The 23618-nt window shown below is 43.0% G+C and overlaps 1 protein-coding gene across 2 annotated transcripts in view; it reads right to left on the bottom strand.

The window, feature by feature from the left end:
- LOC142932534 (rho family-interacting cell polarization regulator 1-like) overlaps window positions 1–23618 on the bottom strand; it is a 47218-nt gene that overhangs the window by 13199 nt on the left and 10401 nt on the right. For both annotated transcript variants that reach the window (XM_076076435.1, XM_076076441.1), the window contains exons 3-15: window positions 22888–23040; window positions 19995–20073; window positions 19805–19828; window positions 18021–18074; window positions 17651–17800; window positions 17390–17453; window positions 16749–16792; window positions 15889–16014; window positions 14959–15107; window positions 13751–13883; window positions 9241–9366; window positions 7792–7964; window positions 6889–7600 (exon numbers count right to left, since the gene is read on the bottom strand). In XM_076076435.1, coding sequence (XP_075932550.1) covers window positions 6889–7600; window positions 7792–7964; window positions 9241–9366; window positions 13751–13883; window positions 14959–15107; window positions 15889–16014; window positions 16749–16792; window positions 17390–17453; window positions 17651–17800; window positions 18021–18074; window positions 19805–19828; window positions 19995–20073; window positions 22888–23040 — 1987 coding nt within the window. The remainder of the gene's footprint in view (window positions 1–6888; window positions 7601–7791; window positions 7965–9240; window positions 9367–13750; window positions 13884–14958; window positions 15108–15888; window positions 16015–16748; window positions 16793–17389; window positions 17454–17650; window positions 17801–18020; window positions 18075–19804; window positions 19829–19994; window positions 20074–22887; window positions 23041–23618) is intronic.

Below are 23618 nucleotides of genomic sequence, written 5' to 3' on the forward strand. Positions count from 1 at the left end.
CTGTTCATTGGCTGCCAAAAAAACAACACAGCAACGGCCGTAATCCAAGATGGCGACGGTGAAATCACCGAACTCGAGGCTTAAAAAGTGAGTCCACAAACCAATGACTAATGATGACGTCATTAGTCATGACAATGACAATATTGGCATTGATATATGCTCATACTTGAAGTAGCATCATGCGCATGTAATTTTTTGCAGATTGAATAATGTACCTTGGAGTTATAACAACTTTATTGTTCATGCCGAATGAGGCAAAATGGCCACCACGCCACGTCAAGGTTCTTCCATGAAAACTCACAAATTTGATAACTTTTCATCACAAAGGTCTGAAGAGCATCCTGAGCAAATTTGAGGTTGATCCCATTAATTCTGTAGGAGGAGTTCGTTAAAGTACAAAGGCTGAAGACTGCGAAAAGTGACAAAAAAGCACAACATGGCGGGTTTACTGTAGCTCCCCCTAGTGGTTGAATGAAATGAAAATGTCAGGGTATATTACAGGATGCAATGTGCACATATGCTGAAAATCTGGTGATTTTAGGAAAACTGGTTGAGAAGTTATGTGTGTTAAAGAAGCCCAGTCGTGTGTCTGTAAGCTCCTGAGGTGCTCCTCCCTCGGAGTAGCCTGGTTGACGCGCTTGCGGTAGGCTATGCTAAACTATCTGTGAGGTGTGGTGCTTTTGACACATCACAGAGACCTTTGTTTGCTGATCGATAGCACATTTATTTTTGTCGTGGAACAATGTACAGAAAGCCACTCTTTCTCACGATGTGGTAAAATGTGTATAGTATCGCGGTCAAAACCTTTTGCCCTTCCGGGGTCAAACACCTGACAAACACAGTGATTTCAGGACCTATATACCCGAGCCCCGGACAGGAATACAGCGCCACCCAATGTACACACAAAGAAGTACAGTTGTATTTATAATACCATTTTTGGCTCTAACAATGTGTATTGATAAATAAGCCACGCCCCTAAGAAGTTTATTGGTCAATATCTTATAAACGCAAAGAGATATCAAAAAGCTTTTAATAAGTTCTGATGATGTAGATCCAATAATTATCCAGAGCAAATTTGGTAGCAATCAGACACAGCGTGCAGGAGGAGTTTGCAAAAATGTGTTTTTCACAAAATTCTAAATGGCGGAAAATCTAAGTAGGCGGAGTTCAGGGGTCTGATAGGCTTTTTTGTAGAGCTAGCGGAGCTGGACATGTGTGTCGAATTTCAAGTAAATCGGACATACTGGCCAAAGGGCGTCGCCGGTCCAACTTCTAGGGGGCGCTTGAGAGCCATTTTTTTACACACAAATATGCAACCTATATCAGATGGCTATATTCACCAGGCCTGACAAGTGTGCAACATTTGGTGAGTTTTCGAGTATGGCAAGTCCCCAAATATGCGCCCGATGTACTATGTGTATTCAAATTTCAATAGGGCCTTCGCTGGCCCGACAGTGTCGGTTGCTCGGGCCCCAACGAAGTCGGGCGAAGGCCCTATTGAAATCCGAAGGATTATTAGGGCCCGAGCTACCGACAACGTCGGGCCGCGAAGGCCCTATTGATATTGTACCCGTTTGGGTAAACGTACGCATGGTTGGAGGACTTGCCATGCATGAAAACTCACCAAATTTTGGGGACTTGTCAGGCCTGGTGAATATAGCCATCTGCAAAAGAATGCATCTTTCTGTGTTAAGAAATGGCTCTCTAGCGCCCCCTACATGTCGGACCGGCGACGCCCCTCTGCCAGTATGTCCGATTGACTTGAAATTTGACACACATGTCCACTTGAGCTAGAGCTACAAAAAAGCCAATCAGACCCCTAAGCTCCGCCGACTTAGATTTTCCGCCATATTAAATTTAGTGTAAAACACATTTCTGCGAACTCCTCCTACATGCTTAGTCCCATTACTACCAAATTTGCTGTGGATCATTACTGGATCTACGTCATCAAAAGTTATCAAAAGCTTTTTGATATCTCTTTTCGTTTACAAGATATGGACCAATAAACTTCTTAGGGGCTTGGCTTAATATCAATACATGTAACTTCTCAACCGTTTGTCCTAAAATTACCAGATTTTCAGCATATGTGCACATTGCATCCTCTAACATACCCTGAGATTTATTTTGCATTCAACAACTAGGGGGCGCTACAGTAAACCCTCGAATTTGTGCTTTTTGTCACTTTTTGCAGATTTCAGCCTTCGCACTTTAACGAACTCCTCCTACAGATTTTAAGCGATCAACTTCTACTTTGGTCAGGATGCTCTTAAGACCTTTGTGATTAAAAGTTATCAAAATCGAGAGTTTTCATCGAAGAACCTTGACGTGGCGTGGCGGCCATTTTGCCTCATTGTTTATGAAAAAACAAGTTCTTATAAGTTGTTATAACTCCAAGGTACATTATCCAATCCGCACAAAACTTCTTTTGCATGATGCTACTTCAAGCCTAAACATACTTCAATTGAAAATAATTCAATAATTCCCTACTGGCTAAAGGAAATGTCATATTTTATACTTTTAATTATTCCTCCTAGCCAGGTGACCTGATGAGTCCAAAATTTGGTAAGGATAGCCTTAAGACATTGATGATGCTTCATCATGAATTTTGTGAGTTTTCTTGAACGCTGTTGCCATGGCGACGCATAGTTTGCCATGAAAAAGGAAGCTGATGGTTTAGTGGGTTGGGATGCTCAAAAACTCATGGAACTTTGTACATGTGTCACAGGTCATTGGAAGAAATAGTTTATATGATTTTTTTTATTGGCCGTTTTAAATTGCCTCTATAGTGCCCCCTACAATATTTCAAAAGAGCAGCCCCAGCGCTACGTTTTGGCTACATGTATGAAACTTGGTAGGCACATGTATCCTATGGAGACTTAAAAATAAGTCTCTTGGGACCATGCTCTAAACCCTACCGGAAGTCTGCTATTTTCAATTTTGTATGAATTTATACAATATTTCGACGATGCAGCCCTCGCAGTACGTTTCACTATCTATATATAAAATTTAGATGTATAACATTTGGTAAACAGATGTATCACATGTAGACTGACAAAAAAGCCCCTGGAGCTCTAAGCTCTAAACCCAACCGGAAGTCAGCCATTTTGAATTTAGTGAAAAAAAACACATTTTTGCGAACTCCTACATGCTGTCTCCGATTTCTACGAAATTTGCTGTGGATCATAAGTGGATCTAGATCATCAAAGGTTATCAAATTATTTTTGATATCTCTTTGCGTTTACAAGTTATGGACTAATACACTTCTTAGGTGCGTGGCAAAATATCAATACACATAACTTCTCAACCATTTGTTCTAAATTCCCAAAATATTCAGCATATGTGCACATCGCATCCAGTAACATACCCTGAGAATTGTTTTGCATTCGACCACTAGGGGGCGCTACAGTAAACCCGCAAAGCCTACTGGCTAAAGGAAATGTCTGATGTAACTCAGCTGGACTTGTTCCAAACGGTCCCAAACTTCACATGCTTGATAACACTCATGGCCTGAGGATGTCTACAAGCTAATTTTCCCTAATACTCACAGCACCACCTGCTGGCGAAAGGAAATCTGCGTTTTTTGACAAACACCATCTGATTTACGTGACTTTTACACAATGTGGTTTACACTTGATATAGAGCTACATAATGCACATGTTCTGTAGTGCTAGGCAGCGGATACAGGAAGCATCGGACTATTTGCAAAGCATCATTTCCAGCATCAGGCGGTCCACGCGGGATTAAAAACGTCTCGCTCGCGGACGCGCCGTCCGACGGTCGCGGACGTTCTCGGACGCGCAGGCCGGAGTCCCGCCGGCACCCCCGACGCGCTGGAGGATGCGAGGGCCCGTTCATCGCTGCTCGCAGCTTTAATTATTGTTATTATTATGTTGCCTGTAAAATTGCATTTTTCAGGACTTTATCATACTCAAAAACTCCCCAAATTTGGCAGGCGTATCAGGACTGCGTGAAAATTTGAGATTTTATGGGTCGCATACTCATGTATGACACAATGGCTCACTAGCGCCCCCTACAGTTTCACAGGCCACGGCCATCACCCAACATGTCCGATTAACGTGAAATTTGACACACATATTCAGCTCCATCTGCTCTACAATCAACGTACACTCTAACATTGAAGCTCCGCCCATTCAGATTTCCAGCATTTTAACTTTTGCTCCTAAACGCTGGGTCCGATTGCTACCAGATGTGATTTGTATCATTATTGAATCGATGTCATCAAAACGTGTTGATAACTTATCGTGTTAAGAAGATATGGACCAATAAACTTATAAGGGGCATGGTCCTGTACATCAATCAACCTAACTTTAAAACCATTGTGCCTATCATCACGAAATTTGAGACAAATGTCCACATTGCAGCCTGTAACATACGCTCACATTTTCATTTCCTTCAGCCACTAGGGGGCGCTACAGTCGTTAGCTCTTTTTGGCCATTTTTCCTGTTTTCAGGCTTTGTATTTTCACGAACTTCTCCTACAGTATTTATGCGATCGGCTTCAAATTTAGTCAGCATGATCTTAAGACTTTTATAATGAAAAATCACGAGTTTTCATGCAACAACCTTGGCGTGGTGTGACATCCATTTTGTGCAATTTTTCATGAAAATTGAAGTTGTTGTAACTCCAAGGTACATTGTCAAATCTGCCCAAAATCTCTTTTGCAGGATGCTAGTCCAGGCCTGAAAACATTCCAATGCCTCAATTTTCACATAGTCATAGCGCCACCTACTGGCAAAGGGAAATGACAAGTTTTTCACTTCGATGTACTCCTCCTAGCCATTTCACCAGATCAACCTCAAATTTTAGAAAGAAAGCCTTACGCCATTGATAATAGTTCATCATGAATATTGTGAGTTTTTGGATAACTGTTGCCGCGGCAACGCTTTGTTCGCCATGAAAAAGCAAGCAGATTTTTCTGTGGCTGGGAATACTCAAACTCATGGAACTTTGTACATATGTCGTAGGTGATTAAATTAAAGATCTCATGTGGATTTTTGGCTTGGTCGTTATAAATTGTCTCGATAGCGCCGCCTGCAAATTTTCAACAAAGCAGCCCCAGCACCTCTTTTAACCTACATGTATGAAATTTGGTCGGTACATGTATCATATGGAGACTTAAAAAAAAGTATCCTGGGAACATGCTCTACAATCAAGCAAAAGTCGGCCATTTTAATTTCTGTGTGAATTTTCCCTTGATTTCTAGTCGCTATACTTAACGAACTCCTCCTAGGGACTTTGTCAGAGCCACTTCAAATTCCGACAGTACAATCCAAAGACCTTTGTGATTAAAAGTTATCAAAAGCTTTACGTTTGGTGGAATGGCGTAGCCGTGGCGTGGCGGTCATTTTATGCGACTCCCATTAAACTACGTTTTCAGGCTTTGTATTTTAACAAACTCCTACAGAGTTAATGCGATCAACATCAAATGTGGTCAGGACAATTTAAAGACCTTTATGATGAAGACTTCTCAAAATGGTGAGTTTTCATTGAACGACCTTGACGTGGCGCCCACTTCGCTCACATTTTGTGCCATTCGCTATGAAAGAGGGAGTTGTTGTAACTCCAAGGTACATTGTCCAATCCACCCCAAGTTTCTTATGCATGATGCTGGTTGAGGCTTGAGCACATTTCCGTGACAACATTGTCACAAAGTCATAGCGCCACCTACTGGCAAAAGGAAATGACACGCTTTATACTTTGATAGCCATTTGACCTGATCGACCTCACATTTTGTGAGGCAAGCTTTATGACATTGATGATCCTTCATTATGATTTTTGTGAGTTTTCGTTAAAAGATGATGCCGTGGCAACGCATTATTCATCATGAAAAGGAAGCAGATTTTTCTGTGGCTTAGGATGATCAAATAGTCATGGAACTTTGCGTCAAAGGTGATAAACAAATATTTCATATGGGTTTTTGCCTTTGCCATAAAACATTGTATTGACAGCGCCCCCTACAAATATTCTAAAGAGCAGCCCCAGCGGTACATTACACCTAGATGTATGAAATATCGTAGGCAGATGTATCACATGGAGACTTAAAAAAAGTATCTTGAGACTATGCTGTAAACCATACTGGAAGTCTGTAATTTTGATCTTTGTGTGAATTTTCCATTCATTTTTCACCATTTCTGGGCTCTATACTTTAACGAACTCCTCCTAGGGAGTTTTTCAGAGCCACTTCAAATTGGGACAGTACAATCCAAAGACCTTTGTGATTAAAAGTTATCAAAAGCTTTACGTTTGGTGGAAAGGCGTAGCCGTGGCGGACATTTTACGTGACTCCCCATGAAACAGCAAGCTGATGTATCTCCACTGGACTTGTTCAAATCTGTCCCAAACTTGCCATGCTTGATAACAGTCATGGCCTGAGGATGTCGACAAGCCAATTTTCCATCTAAGTCAAAGCGCCACCTAATGGCGAAAGGAAATCAGCGTTATTTGACAAACAATATCTAATTCAAATGACATTTACATGATGTTGTCTACACTTGATATAGAGCAACATAATGCATGTTGACAGGGGTTGTTTAGCGCCACACAGTGGTGACAGAAAGTGGTGGACTATTTGCAAAGCATAGTTTCCAGGGTCAAATACTCCAAGCAGGAAAAAAACGTCTAACTCGTGGTCACGTTGTCCGATGGTCGCAGACATTCTCGGCCGCATAAGCCGAGGTCTCGCAAGTACCCCCGACGTACGTAAAGGTGCGAGGGCCCGTTCATCGCTGCTTGCAGCTTTAATAATCCTTTTGATTTCAATAGGGCCTTCGCTGGCCCAACGTTGTCGGTTGCTCGGGCCCTAATTACAATTCCTACACACCTCTAAAAGCAACTTTTCTTGTTTCCCACACATGCTCCGTCCTCACCTTTAGTGTGACCTGCAGCAGCTTCAGCTCTTGCTCCAGTAGTTGTAACTCAGGGAACTGTCCTCTATAATCATCCAGAGAGGAAACCACAGCTGCCAGGGCATCTTCAAGCCCACTGTCCACAGGATCATCACCCTCCCTGGAGATACAATCTGCTCCTTCACCTGGCGTCTCCTCCTCCACCGACACCCGGCGGGCTACATACGCCACGTCCACGCTCTCTGGGCACGTGTTGCACTCTGGCGATGGGTTTGTGTTCATTTGTGACAGGGTGTTAGAGTCCACTACTTCAGTCCTGGGAGGGGAGGATGATAGGACAGAGCCGGACGGGTCCAGTTCCTCCCTGTGTATATCTGTGACGTCATCAGGTGTTGTGTTTTCTTTGAAGACAGCGAGCCTGGTTGACGACATGTCAGCGTCTGAGGCAGCACAGCTGGGCGGCTCAGGAGTTCTGCTGGGCAGCTCCATTTCGATGTCATTGACGGAGAGCCCTGAAGCCAAAGACATCACCTCTCCGGATTCGGCTGACCTGTCCGTCAACACGATGCCATCGGTGCTGTTTTCACTGATGTGGCTCAGAGAGCGCGAGTAGCTGCGGGAGGCATGGCTGTTGGTCGCCGCCCCGTCCGCTGTGGTGGAAGACTGTTTCCCTGCATCTTCTTCCTCGCTGTCAGGTCTTGTCATCACAGTGACCGTCCTCTTTTCCTCTTCCCTGCAAATCAGTTTGAGTGTTAGTTCATGTTAGTATTGACACTATATACTAAGCACGCAACGCATCTCTGTCTCCATGGTCAAATGTAACAATGAATATTATTTAAAAAATGTTACATTATGAGACTGTAAAGTAGAATTTAAATAAATTCCACCCAAAAAAGAAGCACAGAAATTAAAATCAGACTCTACCTGTCGCTCTGTGCTTGGTGTCCGGATGTGTCGGGAACCTCCCTGATGGTGCAGACTTTGTGGGTGGAGTTTGGAGTTGAGGTGGAGGAGTCTCTGGGGCAGAACGAGATGTCAGGCTGTGGGGAGGAACTCCCGCTCACAGCTGGCTGGATGTCTGGTGTTACCACCACTGACTGGAGAGCGAGAGAGATGGAGACACGCTGAGTGACACGGACAGTCCAACCCAACGCAATAACAAAAGGCGTGTCCCATTTGTTTCCCCTCGTTTTTGCTCGTTCTGATGTAGAATGATCGACCGGTTGGCTGAACCAGATCAAACCCTCATTGGACAGCTGCTCTACTGCTGTCCTCTGTCTTCTTTTGATTTGTTATTGCATGCTTTCCCTTCACCGAAGATGTTAGATACCAGTACAGGAACTACATTGTGAGACATTGTGTAAATGCAGCTCTGTTATGTTTGAGGAGTTTAGGTACACAGCCTCAAATCTACGGAGACTGTTCTAACCGACCGTATCGTCGTTTGCAATGTTAGCTTTATTAGCGCTGTTAGCACCGTTATGTGCAAGCTGCCGGCTTAGCTGTCGTCGTGTTGAAAACCGTGTTAGATATGTTTTGAATTTCAAATTCAGCACTTTTAATGTGAGAGTTAGGGTTAGTTAGGGTCAATGTGGTTTGACAAAATATATTTGTATGTGATGGAAAATCTGAGATTGTTGTAATGAATATCTATTCTTCTATTACATCTCCCAAAATTAACTCAACACAGTTTCTATATTCCATGTCAATCCATGTGTTTACAACATCTGGACAAGCATCGTTATCTTTTGTACGCTTATTCTTCCTAACCAGGAAACAGACCAATCCTGCACATCCTCTTTGATGAAGCTGAGTTTTGACAGAAAAAGGCAAATTCTCATTCCAAGATAGTTTTCTCGTCAGAGAGGAGAAACCTCCAGGTGGAGCCGAGGTGACAATGCTAGTGTTGCAGCACTGTTTCTCACATAATATACCTTCACAGTGATATAATAATTAAACAAAAGTTAATGTTTGATAAAAACTACAGTGGCCAGCAGTTTTAGGAAATACCAAAGCCTTCTTTAAAAATGAAACTAGATATTTGTGAGCAGCTTTTAAAGATGTAACCACAGACTGTATGTAGAACCAATGGGCTGACATGGCTGGTTTTGGTCTGGTCTGATCTGAGAATACAGAGCATCACCAGCATGATCCTTTAGAACCTTTAACTATTGGTAAAGATGAAAACAAATAATGGTTCTTCAACCTGTTAAAAGTGAAAGACACATAAAGACAATGTTTGAACAGCCATCAGGGTCGGCTTCCACTGTTGATCTAACTTACAAACCAATCCTTAACAAAGACGATGACAGTGTGATAGACAGAGAGAAGCGCTGGATAGAATCATAAAGAAGGGTCTTCTGTGTGTGTTACCTTGTGATGTGTAGAGTTGCGTAGCCCTCCCACAGAGAGCCGAGGACTGGAGGAGTCATCGGAGGATTCTGATGAATTAGACCACGCTGTTCCGTTCTCTAACTCTTCATGACGGCGGAGCATGTTCTATAAGAGAGCAGCGCTGTGTTAAAGGCTGGACTGAGGAGAAAGTGGTGGCTTAAATGTATGTTCTTGGCGCTTTGACCGCCACAAGCAGAGCGTCATCTAGTCCCATTATATTCAAGAGGAGGCAGACAATCTGGATTGATAAATAGCACTAGAGGAAAGAGGAACAATATGTGTGTTAGATGTTGGGGTGAACTGTCCCATTAACCTGTAATTCCATTGTGCTTTCCATTATTTAAAATCCTGGAGGCTAATTGACAAACACAAAGAGAACTGAGGGCCTCACTTCCATTCTGGATCCGGGCCACGAGCTTCAACATACTGACAGCTGGCCGGTTATTCCGGCCAGCACCACACTGCAGACTCAGTGAGCTGCACGGCAGCCCAGCTGGCCGGTTCCCACAGTTCACACACTTAGTGATTACTTTCGCTGTGTAAGACTCTGGATTCTTCCACTTTGCTGATATGTCACACATCACACGTCAACAGCAAACATTTAAGGAAATCTGTTGGTTGGGTTCAATTGGATCGACAGCTTTTGACGATTCAGGGTGCATCCGATTAAACAATCTGGCAAACTCAAATACACAGTCATTCATTCTCTTCAGTTCATATAACGAGCAGCGTTCAACTCTGCCTTGTTCTCTTCCATTCTGCTTCAGTGACCACATTTGTAGAAAAGTGAGCGTACTGCACAAGAACAGCCGAATGGAAACGGATATGTCAACAGAGAACCTTGAGGCAAACAGAGCTCAGTGGACACACTCCCAAATGTATATCAACGGGAAGTCTCAGAGAACGTCTCCCTGTTAAACTGCTATGGGATGTTGCAACATACTAAGACCTGGGGACCAAACAAACTACTGAAAGTAAGTTGATCAATGTGCCAAAATGAATGGAATTGTTATAAAAGCTGCTCTATTGATATAAATATTTGTGAGACTACATTGTTTTAATGACAGGGGCATCAGAATGCTCACTAAATTATTGAAGCTGCTACAAACTGACACGGTGTGTTCCAACACCCACACTACCAGAAAAAAGATGAAGTGTGTCCCAATACATAACATGTCAAATGCAGTATGCCAACAGTACCAGGATGTCCTACTGCATCCAATCGCATTGTGCACTATGCACGCCAGCATTACTAGCTATTCTGACCCACAATCCTCTACACAGCGGATGTATGAGAAAGAGGGTCAAAGTTCAAGATGCAATGTTATGAGGAGGTAGTGAGGAAGTAGTGAGGAGGCAGTGAGGAAGTAGTGAGGTAGTGAGGAAGTAGTGAGGAGGTAGTGAGGAGGTAGTGAGGAGGTAGTAAGGAAGTAGTGAGGAGGCAGTGAGGAGGTAGTGAGGAAGTAGTGAGGAGGCAGTGAGGAAGTAGTGAGGAGGTAGTGAGGAGGTAGTGAGGAGGTAGTGAGGAAGTAGTGAGGAGGCAGTGAGGAAGTAGTGAGGAGGTAGTGAGGAAGTAGTGAGGAAGTAGTGAGGAGGTAGTGAGGAGGTAGTGAGTTCCAGCTGAATGTATACTGAACAGTTGGTAGCTTGTGAGGGCGGATATGGTTTGTATTACAAGTAAAAACAATGTGCTTTGTAACGCAGCACCTAACTTCAACGTATCGACCAGAAACATGACAACATTACAAGTCATCAGTCATCATACTTATCATAGCATTGTTACACAAGGCCTCAGTGTGCTTCAAACTAGGTGCTTTTCGGATCGCCTAACAGCATTTGAAACACATTTTACAACGCTGGAATCAAAAGAGGGCTGTGTCCTTCTAGTTCCTTGTGACCTTTCAAAATAGACGACGTGACGATCACGTCCACTTTGTTTGTGCAGTGCTTGGCCGGGTGTGCATAGGTGTGAAATGAGGTGGGGGCTGGAACTGCTCTCTCAAGCTTACTTTTGTCATTTTCCAAACAACTGCTTCCCTCACAGTTCCTACCTAGGAAGAGCAACACCATGAATGACCTTAAGGGGAGAATGAAAAGCTTCGCATGTTGCGTTTGTTAACTAAAAAGTTGATGTGTGTTTTGGGCTGATGAGACAAGATACGGTAGAGGAAGGCCAAAGTCCACCGCCGCGAACACCCTGCGTCAAAAACAGCCCCCCCCTATTCATTTTAATAATCTACAACCTCCACAAGGAAGGGGCTCGTGGAGCTGCCATCCATGCCCCTGTCGTATTTCCTGTCTCAAAGAAAACTAAAACTGCCCAAACATGGCAACGTTTTGGATTTGAAGCCAACGAAAGAGGTGAACCAAAAGACCATAGACTTGCTTTACTGCCACAAGGTGGACTGGCGTCGCTACGCTCTCCTTCATGGTCTCTCTCTCTCTAGTCTAGTGTTACACATAGTAAGTCAAATTGGTGGACTTTCCCTATCCAGTGTTTGGTGTGATATCAAACCGGTTTGAAAATGATTACATCGGCCCGACCCAACTATTCAGAACACGTAGAGTCACTTCGTCGCGGTCGGATGACGAAATGTTGTTTGAGATGTATGGTTCAAATTCCGAGCTTTTAAAGGCATTTTTCATCAGTTTCTAAGGCCTTCACACTCAGCAGCACCTTTGAGACATGTTCAAGGAATAAAGGATGATTCCTGTTTTATCAACTTAGGTGTTGCAATCATAGTTTTGACCATAATTTGTATCACTTATGATAAGTAATGGTTGGAATCTGAGAACAGAGCGATACCACTACACTGAAGTTCGATGCAGTCAGATAATCAGACGGGTTGTAAACACACCAAGAGTTTATCCAGATTATCTAAAGCACTTTGTTTGGAGGTCAAACTGAAAGTGAGCGCAGCTGAAAGGTCAGTAATAATCCTTTGCTCACAAAATTGTGCTCGCACAAGCATAGTTGGTACATAGCTGTACAGTAGGTGTAAGCCATAGTCTGTATATAAGAAGTGGACGTAGTCATCGTGACGTCACCCATTGGTTTGTGGACTGATGTTATGAAGCCTCGAGTTCTGCGATTATTATTGGACATGTTGGGTTTTTGGCAGCCAATGAACAGAAGTGACCATATTTGGACTGAGGAGGAGTGACGTAGAGACGTATAGACCTGTCAATCACCGTGTAGCCCCGCCCTAAAGCATCCCCTGCTTTATGGTCTGTGTGACTCTAAATGGACCATAATGTACTAAATGAACATCATGCTGTATTGAAGAAGACTTGAAACTAGAGATTGAGACCATAAACTCATGTTTACAATGTTTACTGAGGTAATAAATCAAGAGAGAAGTAGAGTCATTTTCTCATAGACTTCTATACAACCAGAGGAGTCGCCCCCTGGTGGACACTAGAGAGAATGCAGCTTTAACACATGAAGCTTTGACTCCACTCAGCAGAAACTTTGATCAATGTTTATATTGGACTTTTTTTTACCATTCATCATTCATCTCTCTTTCAAACAAGTTCACCTGGAGGTTTGTTTGTCTGGCTGTCTCACAGGTTTACACTGTCAGAACTTCATCAAAACATCATACAGAGTTATAGGTACACGATTCTCCAAGGTTCATCCTCAGAAAGTACTGTCAAGGTTCTATTGGGAGGTTGTAGTTGCCCTATAGGCCAGTGGGGAGTCATATGTATGCAGATCTTCAGTTTGACCAAACACCAGAGCAGCAGATTTCCCCTTCCTGCTCTCAGTGAAATCAACTGAAGAGGTGTTTGGAAACCTTGCATACATATTTCCACAAACAAACGGAGACTACTGTTCTAGGTTCTACACCACCATTACTGTCACTAGTCAATATTCCAGTGGGCTGTGTGTTCCTACATGCTGCCGGGGTTCTACTCCGTATTGACTTACTGCAGTGGGCGGTCTTGTTGGTGAGCTGTCGCTACAGGAACAGCTCTGGCTAAGTGTGTCTCTGAAGATGTCCAGCAGCGGCCAGTGCTGCCGCCTGGTCACACTCCGAGGCAGAGACTGCACGTCAAAGTAGCAGCAGGTGGAACAAAAGGGAAAGTTAGGGGCCGCTGGCTTGCTGGCTAAAACTCAAATTGTCCCTCGACGGCAGCGGATCTAAACCACGAGATCTGAACTCCTGTTCTCCGCAAGTACACGGCCAATTCCAGACGTGATGAATCAGATCAATTCTATGATGAAAAGGTTTTTGCTTCTTGTTTTCACATCAATTACCTTTCATGAATAATCTACAACAACTCAAACAAACTGCATGCATTACAGTCTGTGTAAAGAAGGGATGTGTTTTCTCCTCAGCTCCTCAGTCTGTACCGCTAACCAAACATAAGGGGAGTGAATATCACACAAAACAGCAAAATAATCCAGATTCTAAAAGCATCAGTGGAACGTGACTCTGGAGAGACGAGTGTAAAAGAGAAGCCAACAGATTACAGGAGAACTCACGTAGAAGGCCTGTTCACGTAAAGATGGGGTGTCAGGAGGACTCTGGTTGAAGATGGTTGAGAGTCTCTTACTGACGGTTGGAGCTTTGTTGACAGTGCTTGCCACTGACCCCTGGTCATCTTTATCAAATGGACTGACAGAGAGGGGGAAAAGGAATGGAGGCAGGGGAAGACAGAGATAAAAGAGTAAATTAATAAATATTCAATATAATATTTAAAGCAACAATAAGGAACTTTACTTTTGTGTTGATTTTGATGGTCCCTGTCAACAGAAGAGGTAGTATTTGCGAGCACCAGAGTCCCTTAAGACAACCTCTCATTTTACTGCAGCAGGGTGTCAAAGTCTGCCTCGCGCAGTCCTTGATCTGGTTCGCCACGGTGGACCGGTCTCTGCTGGAGGCCACGCTGGAGTCAGAATCAGCTTTATTGGCCATGTATGCATACGCATCCTTGATTCCATGTATGCATACTCATCCTTGGAATTTGACTCGGTTTCCACTTCGCTCTCAATGTACATACACAAGTTTACAATAAACAATAAATATATATATATATATATCAAAAATAAAACAAGGGCAAAAAAAACAACAATAGAACATTTAACTACTATGTACATTATAAGTATAAATATATATCAAAAAAAGTATATACATATGTATATATGAACATAAACCTATAAACAACAATGGCAATGGAATTGAGGTGATGTGTAAGTGGTGGTGATAGTGCAGACAGAGGTAGTAGTGCAGTATGACTGATCAAGAGTTCATCAGAGTGACGGCCAGCAGAAAGAAGCTGTTCCTGTGTCTGGTGGTTTTGGCGTACAGAGCTCTGTAGCTCCTACCAGAGGGGAGGAGGTGAACAGCTTGTGTCCAGGGTGTGATGGGTCTGCAGTGATCTAAAGCTGAGCTGAAGGAGGTTCTGGTGAACCTGCATGATTTAATCTGGTTTCACCAGAATCTGACCCGATGGCACCGATGACGAGCATTAAGAATAACTCTATAGAAACAGACCATCTTCTCTCTGATGGTCTCTTTACTGATGGAGGTCTGATAGAGGATCAGGACTACACTGAGACTGGTTCAGGACCAGTTAAACAGTAACTTTAAGCTATGTTAATGAATAACCCTTCATCTGAACCAACAGTACAGGACTCATGAGGCTCAGGATCATTCTCAGTACACCAACATGATTGTTGGCCAAACTTACTTCCAGATGACCTCCAGGCTTAGTTTAATAGTCCCAAGGTCATTAATATCCACGGCAACCGTCTGGGGGAGTGCAGCAAACAGATCCTTGGTCTCGCAGGAAACACTCCCAACAACCACGTGATTGGCTAAGCTCTTCAGCTCCGTCACCTAGGAGATCACAGAAGCATAGTTTGATCACACGACCAGAGTCTGGCTGCCTTCAACAGGTCCACTGTGTCAATCACAAAGGGTGAGACCTTTACGCTGTCAAGCTGCAGCAGTAGCAGTAACAGCATGATCGTCCTTATCACCATCAGAGACGTAAAAGGTGCTATACATACATATATATATATATATATATATATATATACTGTATGTATATATATATATATATATGACCAGGGACAACATGAAGTATGCATAGCCTGCCGTATACTAAGTATACATCAAAATAAATCCAGTCATTAAAACAGACACAGAGGGACTGACCTTCACACAGAGGAACTGACCTTCACACAGAGGGACTGACCTTCACACAGAGGAACTGACCTTCACACAGAGGAACTGACCTTCACACAGAGGGACTGACCTTCACACAGAGGGACTGACCTTCACACAGAGGAACTGACCTTCACACAGAGGGACTGACCTTCACACAGAGGGACTGACCTTCACACAGAGGAACTGACCTTCACACAGAGGAACTGACCTTCACACAGAGGGACTGACCTTCACACAGAGGGACTGACCTTCACACAGAGGAACTGACCTTCACACAGAGGGACTGACCTTCACACAGAGGGACTGACCTTCACACAGAGGAACTGACCTTCACACAGAGGGACTGACCTTCACACAGAGGAACTGACCTTCACACAGAGGGACTGACCTTCACACAGAAGGACTGACCTTCACACAGAGGAACTGACCTTCACACAGAGGGACTAACCTTCACACAGAGGAACTCACTGACCAGCGGCACGAACACCATCTCTTCACTGTCCCACACCTGTTTGCCATTGATCTCTATTCTGCCGCGGAGCTTCCACCGCTGCCTGCCGTACTTCATAAAGATCTGAACACACACACACACACACACACACACACACACACACACACACACACACACACACACACACACACACACACACACACACACACACACACACACACACACACACACACACACCAGTCTCAGTTGTGCCTGTCAGCAGAGCTGTGTGTATACTTTGTGTCTAACAGTCAGCTTCGTTGTGTTTTAGTCTCTCATTCACAAACTGACAGAAATAACACAAAGTCAAATATAGTGCTATCCGGCCCTGATATGATGGTGTACTATAGCAACCTACCTCACCACAGCCCAAAATAAATGTTAAACAACATATTAAAGCTACTACAAGGACATTTAATTGTGTGTTGATTTGGCGGTCCCTGTGGACAAAAGTGGAAGTGTTTCCAGGCACCAGATTCTCTTTGGGAAACCTCAGATTGTTCGGCCCCATGCAGTCGCATCTGCTTCCATAGGTCATATAGAGGTATCACTGTTAAATTGATACTGCTTCATAACCAGTTAAAGTTCCTTGTAGTAACTTTAACAACAATTATAACTATAACAATAACAATAAACATAGACAGATGCCATTATCATTTGTGTTCATAACTCATAGACATCTTGGTCCTTTTCTGTGTATTGTATAATATTTTAGTATTTAGATTGGTTTGGCAATACTCTATGTGATTATGGCCATTCCAATGAGAGAGAGAGAGCGAGAGACAGAGAGAGAGAGAGAGAGAGAGAGAGTAACTAACCTCATACTGGTCACCAGCACACAATCGAGCAAACCCAGCCAGACCTGAAAGACAAACAGAAGCAGATGGAGCATCAAACACTATATTCTCTCTATTTTAGGGATTTCTTATGCATCAATTTATGGTGGAAATACATTTATTTATGTGACGGGAAACATAGAAGTTCAGGCACCAGTTGAATACATACATCATAGAATATGATGAAATATAATGAGGTCAGGCTCTCAGTCAGTCTGTATCGCTTTCTCACATTTATTCTCCTGGAGATCAACTTTCCTCATTTAATGTTATTGAGACGTGATTTACTCTTCAGTCCTTTGTTCTGTCTGTTGTCTCTCTAAATGTGCAACATACTGGAACTGTAGTAAGAAATGAAGACAGTTGGTCAATTGATGATTATGATCTGAATATTTCTGAGGGTGCAGTAGCACTGTTTTTAATCAATACATAAAGAGGGACATCTTAGGATGTGTCCCCCACAAACACATTAAAATGACATGTTTGCTTCATATGTGATGTTGTTGTTGCACGTCTAAGACGAGGAACAGACTCATTCAAGAAGAGAATGAAAGAATAGAGGATGAGAGGAAGGAGGAAGAGTGGAGACACACGAGTGAACGAGCCAGATGTTTCCTTCTTACCTTTCATCCTGATGTGGAACTCCCCCAGCTGGTTCTCCAACTCGCTCTCCAACAGACACATGTTCTGTAGAGAACATGAGAGAGGGAGACTTTAGCTGTGATACGTTACATCCTATGTAACATCCTGCTCTATGTTTAGTGCCCTTCTCCTTGCTCACACAATGGCCCTTTTCTCCCACAGTACTTTTACCATTTTCCTCCCTTCCATCTTAGTGTGCTTCCTCCCTCTACCTCTCCTCTCCTCTGTCCTCTTCGTCTTACCTCTGTGTACTCTTTGTATCCTTTATTGGCTTCTGCTAAACTCTCCCTGGCCTCCTTGCTGATCTGAGAGGCAGTGTAGGCCTTCACCATCTTGTTGGCTCCGTCCCGGAGTCTCCTCTGCAGGCAGTAGGCGTCATAGAGCTCCTCGATCTGGGGGAGAGGGGGAGAGGGGACATGTTTCATCCTCCTACCCGAAGAAGAAAGCAGCCTCAAGGCAGGTGGAAAGGTCAACATGTACTTACCATTTTCAATCATTACACCCAACACTATGCAATATATTTATATCAAATCATTGCACTCAGACACTTTAAACTAGAACCTTTGTGATGCTGAAAGGCATTGTTGTTTGAGGGGATCCCGGTGGTCTTACCTTGCTGAGGTGAAACTCCAGTCGTCGTATGTACCTCTCAGTCACCTTCACTTGCTGTCAGAGGGAAGAGGAGTCACATGGTCAACACAAACAGAGTCCAGCTGCAGGCTCAGGTCAGCTCATGCCTTCTACACTGAACACTGGTGCCTCCAGTCACTTGCAATGTAGTGAGGTTCATTTCTTTGTTATAGACCATCAGCACTTCCTACATATGTTTCAAATTAAAAGCCGAGCAGGAAATGATGCCCTTTAAACAGTTGAAAGGCTTTTAATGTGCAGGACGTGTTCAGATTCACTGAGGTTAGCTTTACAGACATAAACGATCCCAGAGAAGTCAAAGTGACTTTAGATCATTGGTGTAGAGCAGCAGAGCAGTAACTGAAGTATGGCCATATACCTAAAGGTTCCCGTACAATACTCAGAGCAGAAAAACAACTATTATCTATGAGTCGTGTAGCGGATCCTCGCTGATCCGTGATCCGTACAGACCCCTCATGGTTCAGCACACAGTCTAACGTTAACATCACAGTGTGAAACAAAGTCCTTATCCACCAATATTCAGTAAAACATGTGATCAGGACATCATTCATGCTTCTGTTCACTGGTCTCTGATAATGATACAATGTTTAAACTGACACAAGGAGAGCTGGTAACGTTAGCAGCACCGCTAACGGCTAACCGACGGAGGTTCACTTCAGGTACATCATGATGCCTTCAGGCTCTGCTCAGTGAACATGAGGATTGGGAAAAGGTAAATTATAAAGTTATCATGATGTGTTCACATGTAATCTTGTTGTTTGAAGGAGATGTTTTCACCGCAACATAAAAAGATATTAAAGATGAATTATGAGCTGTTTACACTACCTCTATGCAGATTATAATACTTCATTAAAACTACTAATGACAAGATTGGTTTTTATCAATAAAAATACAATCTTTTATTTCCTAATCATTTGAATTGTGTCGTTTTATGAAGAAACACCAGCTGCTCAAACAACAAGGGGATCTGTATCTGCCATTATTACATTACAGTCATTCAGCAGACGCTTTTATCCAAAGAGACTTACAATTCAGATTCTATCACATTCACACCGTACGCTCAGGAAGGGTTAGGTGTCTCGTTCAAGGACACATCGACATGCGACTAGCGGAGCCTGAGATTGAAGGACAGCCCTGCTCTCCACTTAGCCACAGTCGTATGGATGGATCATCAATGATCATCAGTGATCATCAGTGATCATCAATCAGTATAAGCTGCAGAAACACATGATCAGGGATCTCTAAAAGTCACATTTGATCCCCTTTTTCTTTTGTGCTGATGCAATGTGTGATCCAATCTGAACCGTGAGTTTTATGATCCGTTGCACAACTACTGTCTCTGTAAAGACATGTAGAGTAACGTCTACCTGATGAGGGAACTAAGTCTTTCTCCCTCTGTATGCATCGTTTTGTTTAAATACTACTGGTTAGCTCACTCTGCACTGCTCTCATACAGCTGATAACACCGTCCTGACCGACGGGGTCGTCGTGGAAGCGTAACGCCCAGCCTCCGGTTCCCCCTCATTGAAACACTGTTAGCGCTGTTAGCACCGTTAGCTACTAGCCGCCGGCTCAGCCGGCCGTCGCAATGTTGAGAGCCGTTGAATAGATATGCTTTGAATTTCGTATAGAGCACTTTTTTTTTTAAACAGGAGGAATTAGAAATGAAGGCCTGTCTCTGATATAAACCTGCCAACGTTCTCTCTACAGCTGAGGGAAGTAGGTAAGAGTTGACAGTAGCTCACCTTGTCCAGTTCATACAGGAAACCCTGTAGAGGCAGAGAACATCAGGTCATCAGTATCTCTGAGATGTTTAATCACTACACTCTTTATGTTATAATAATATAATGAAATAATAGTGCCTGTGTCCACATTAGACATAAGAATATTCTCATACGGTTGGGCTTGAACAGGTACAGTAGAGCCAGAACATACCAGTCTGGAGTTCCTCTTTGATTCTTTCATCTGTCTGCTGAGGCTATCCAAGTCCATCTGATGAACCTGCAGGTAGGACCTGAGAACACACACACACACACACACACACACACACACACACACACACACACACACACACACACACACACACACACACACACACACACACACACACACACACACACACACACACACACACACACACACACACACACACACACACACACACACACACACACACACACACACACACAGAAGTATTAAGTGGATGAATGTATCTAACCAAGCAGATATCTCTGGTTCTTTGTGCACTAACGGACCATCTCTCCCTGCCAGCGATCCCTTTGGGCTGCTCTCCAGGATTCATCACTTCTTAAAGGTCCCATATTGTAGAAAGTAAGATGTCTCTTTTTATTATAATAAAGCAGGTCTAGGTGCTATACAAAGACTGTGAAGGTATCAAAATGCTCGTTCCACAGAGAAATGCACACAGCCCGTATTCAGACACTGTGCCTCTAAAGGAGCCGTCAGGACCGTAACGTTGTGATGTCACAACTATACGGTCACCGGTAGAAGTGCAGCTCAACTTTGTATAGTTGACTCACACAGTGAGTCCCCGGCTGCAGAGACACTGTGAAGACGGCGACAAATCAGAGCAGACTGGGCTTTTTTCAGGAGGGGGTCTTAAAGAGACAGGCGCTAAAACGGAGCATTTCTGACAGAGAGTGAATACTCCAGTGGTGGGCCGTCAGGACCTGCAAGGCCTTCTCTGCTGGCCTAAACAGAATCACAAAGTTATATCTATTTTATAATTTAATAATGTTTCTTAAACACACTACATGTATTATAATTTATAATAATATTTTCCCCATTATCTTATGTTCTCACTGCACAGCTACTGTCTTCCTCTGTTGCTCTGCTTCCAGTGCAGCTTGTTTTAAGTAGAGCTTTTATCCAATCAGATCTCACCTCTGTGTCTCTAGGTAAGAACAGAGGCCCGAGGCCTGCAGACTCACAAGTGCATCCATGTGCAGTTTAAGTGAATGGGGACGATATTGTTGATTGTCATAGTGTTCAACCAATCAGATCTTTAGTTTGACATGTTGGGCGTATTCTTTGATGTATCAGAGCCTGCTAGCTGGACTACAAGTATGTCAGCATTAACGTGCAGCTCAGTGTTCAGGTGCAGCTCTGCAGTGAGGTGCAGCGTGTGCTGTGATTGGTCAGTGGGCGAGCACGTGACTATCGTGAAACGAAACTTAAAGTAGCCATCAGAGGCTTAGTCGAGTAGTAAGAGTTCAAATTGAAAGATATGGAAGAAATGATGACATTTTTAGCATTTTGCTTGGTGTAGATTATTATTATTTTACCTAGCTTTGTTTTTTAACACTCAATGGCTGAAGGAGGAGAAACAGATTTGTGAGTTGGGATTTAACCGGATTAAACTCTTTGTCAACAGAGAAAGGAGGATGGAGTTTGTCTTTAAGTCAACTGCATTTGGTTTGTTTTTTTACATCTAATACCTGAATGGCCCTCCAGTGTGCAGCAGAATGCGTGTTGCTGCAGGTCTGCTGGATTGATTTGTTGCTTTGTTGTCATATGAATATATGTGACTGGTTCTTGTGAGTTTGTTGTTGTCATTGTGTTAATTACATTGATTTTGACTATATGCATTGTCCGTTAATTGCGAAGCATCCCGTCAGTTATTGTCCGGACAATAGAATCTGTTTGGGGTTTTGTTTTCTTTCACAAAGCAAGAATTATGGTCTGGAGAAATGTGGATTGTGTGGTGATTGCTTTAGCCCTGTTTGAATCTGTCATGCGCAGAGTTATTGTTTGTTAAGCTAGTTTAGCGTAGCCTCCCAGAATTGCAGGGCCTCAGCTGTGTTTTTTTTTTTGTTTTTTGTTCTGGGTTCAGAGGTCACAGCCCGTTGTCTCCTACGTGAGCGCAGTCCACCGAAAACATTATATTTCCCACAATTTAAGCTTCTGCATTTTCCAAACGCACCAGTATTATTCAAACGCATTGTTCGGTTCATAAGCCTCGTACCGAACGGTTTAATACGAATACGTGTGTTCAAAAATGCTTTTTGAACAATAAAGCTTGTAAACATGTTGTAGTAGTAGTATGAACCTGTAAATGGGCATGATATGTCTCCTTTAAAGAAAATGAATTGGGGCTGAGTGCTCCATGTGTTTCAAACAGTTGGAACATTTTGTAAAATAAATGAAACAAAGAAGACACAGCGTGTTAATGGGTGAGCTGTAGAGGAAGTTCTTAGGACGGAGCCAAACTATCTGCTTCCAGTCTTTACGTTAAGCTAAGCTAACGGTCTGCTGGCTGTAGCTTCATACTGAACGGACAGACATGTGAGTGCTATCAATCTCCCAAAATGTCCTTTGAGTGTAAACCAATGGTGTATTGGTGAAGGAGAGAAGGACAGTTTGGTTTGACTTCACTGGTTGTACTATTCCAGAACTTCAATTGCACATTTGATGGGATCTCTAAGCCTCATGTTAGCATTAACAAAACTCTTTTTGTATCAGCTTTTCCAGTGTGGGCGTACTTGAGTTTATTTCATTTATGTATTTATTTTATTTTTCTATTGGAGCCGATTATTTAAAGTTCATCTGTGAAACCTTTTTAATACATAGACATGGAAATGATTGTTATCATTCTATTATTTTCACTAAATCAAGTCCGGCAGATTTATTGTCAACCCATGAATGTTCCTTTGTCCTGAACCTAAACACTGATATAATGTAGAAACACTTACATTATGTAATAATAATAATATGATATTGCAGAAATATCCGTCAGTGAGTAGGAGTCACTAGTGCTCCTAGTGACTGCGATATGATCCCATATGGATGTGTGTTTGAGTGCACTCACTGAAGGCCTTTCTTCAGGGCCTCATAGACCTGATCCAGTCGCTCCGGTTGAGGAACCTTAGGTGGTGGGTTGGACTTGGCGGACATGGTGAACATCCTGCTGGCTCTGCTGGGCTTCCTGCTGAGACCTGGAGCGCTGAACACCGAGAGGTTCCTGCAACAACAGCAGCATCATCCTTTAAATGTCCTCGATCAGCCGGATCAAACTCTGCTTTATCTGACAGCATTGTCGCATCACATGAGTCACAGCTCACATCACTGTCTGTCTGTCCATCTGTCTCCAATGCAGATTGTTCATGTTATATGATATTTGTCTCGTCATCGCTAGATACCAAATTATTCTATTTTAAACAGCACCTATTGTTATAAAAACATGTCATCTTATCTTGTTACATCGTCCTGTCATCACACACAATCAACCAATCAAATCTCGTTACATCACAATGTGGGTGTAACATAATAAATTGGTACGCTGGTAGAACAAGAAGCTTCTGTTTAAATTAGTTATACAGTAAACAGAGTTATGTCAACAGTGAAAAAATAAGCATTTTATCGCTACGCATCTTGTATTATCGAAGTAATCCATAATGAAATGTAAGAACAGTATTTTGGGCCACGGTTATACTGGTGGGCCAAGTACCAGTTGTCCCAGTTGACTGAGTCCATTAAAACGTTTCACTTATTTAAAGCTACTATGAGGAACCTTTGGTGGTCCCTGTGGACAAAAGAGGT

Source organism: Anarhichas minor, unplaced genomic scaffold (genome assembly GCF_050575085.1).
Source record: "Anarhichas minor isolate MPS153535 unplaced genomic scaffold, ASM5057508v1 ptg000005l, whole genome shotgun sequence".
NCBI classification, from domain to species: Eukaryota; Metazoa; Chordata; class Actinopteri; order Perciformes; family Anarhichadidae; genus Anarhichas; species Anarhichas minor.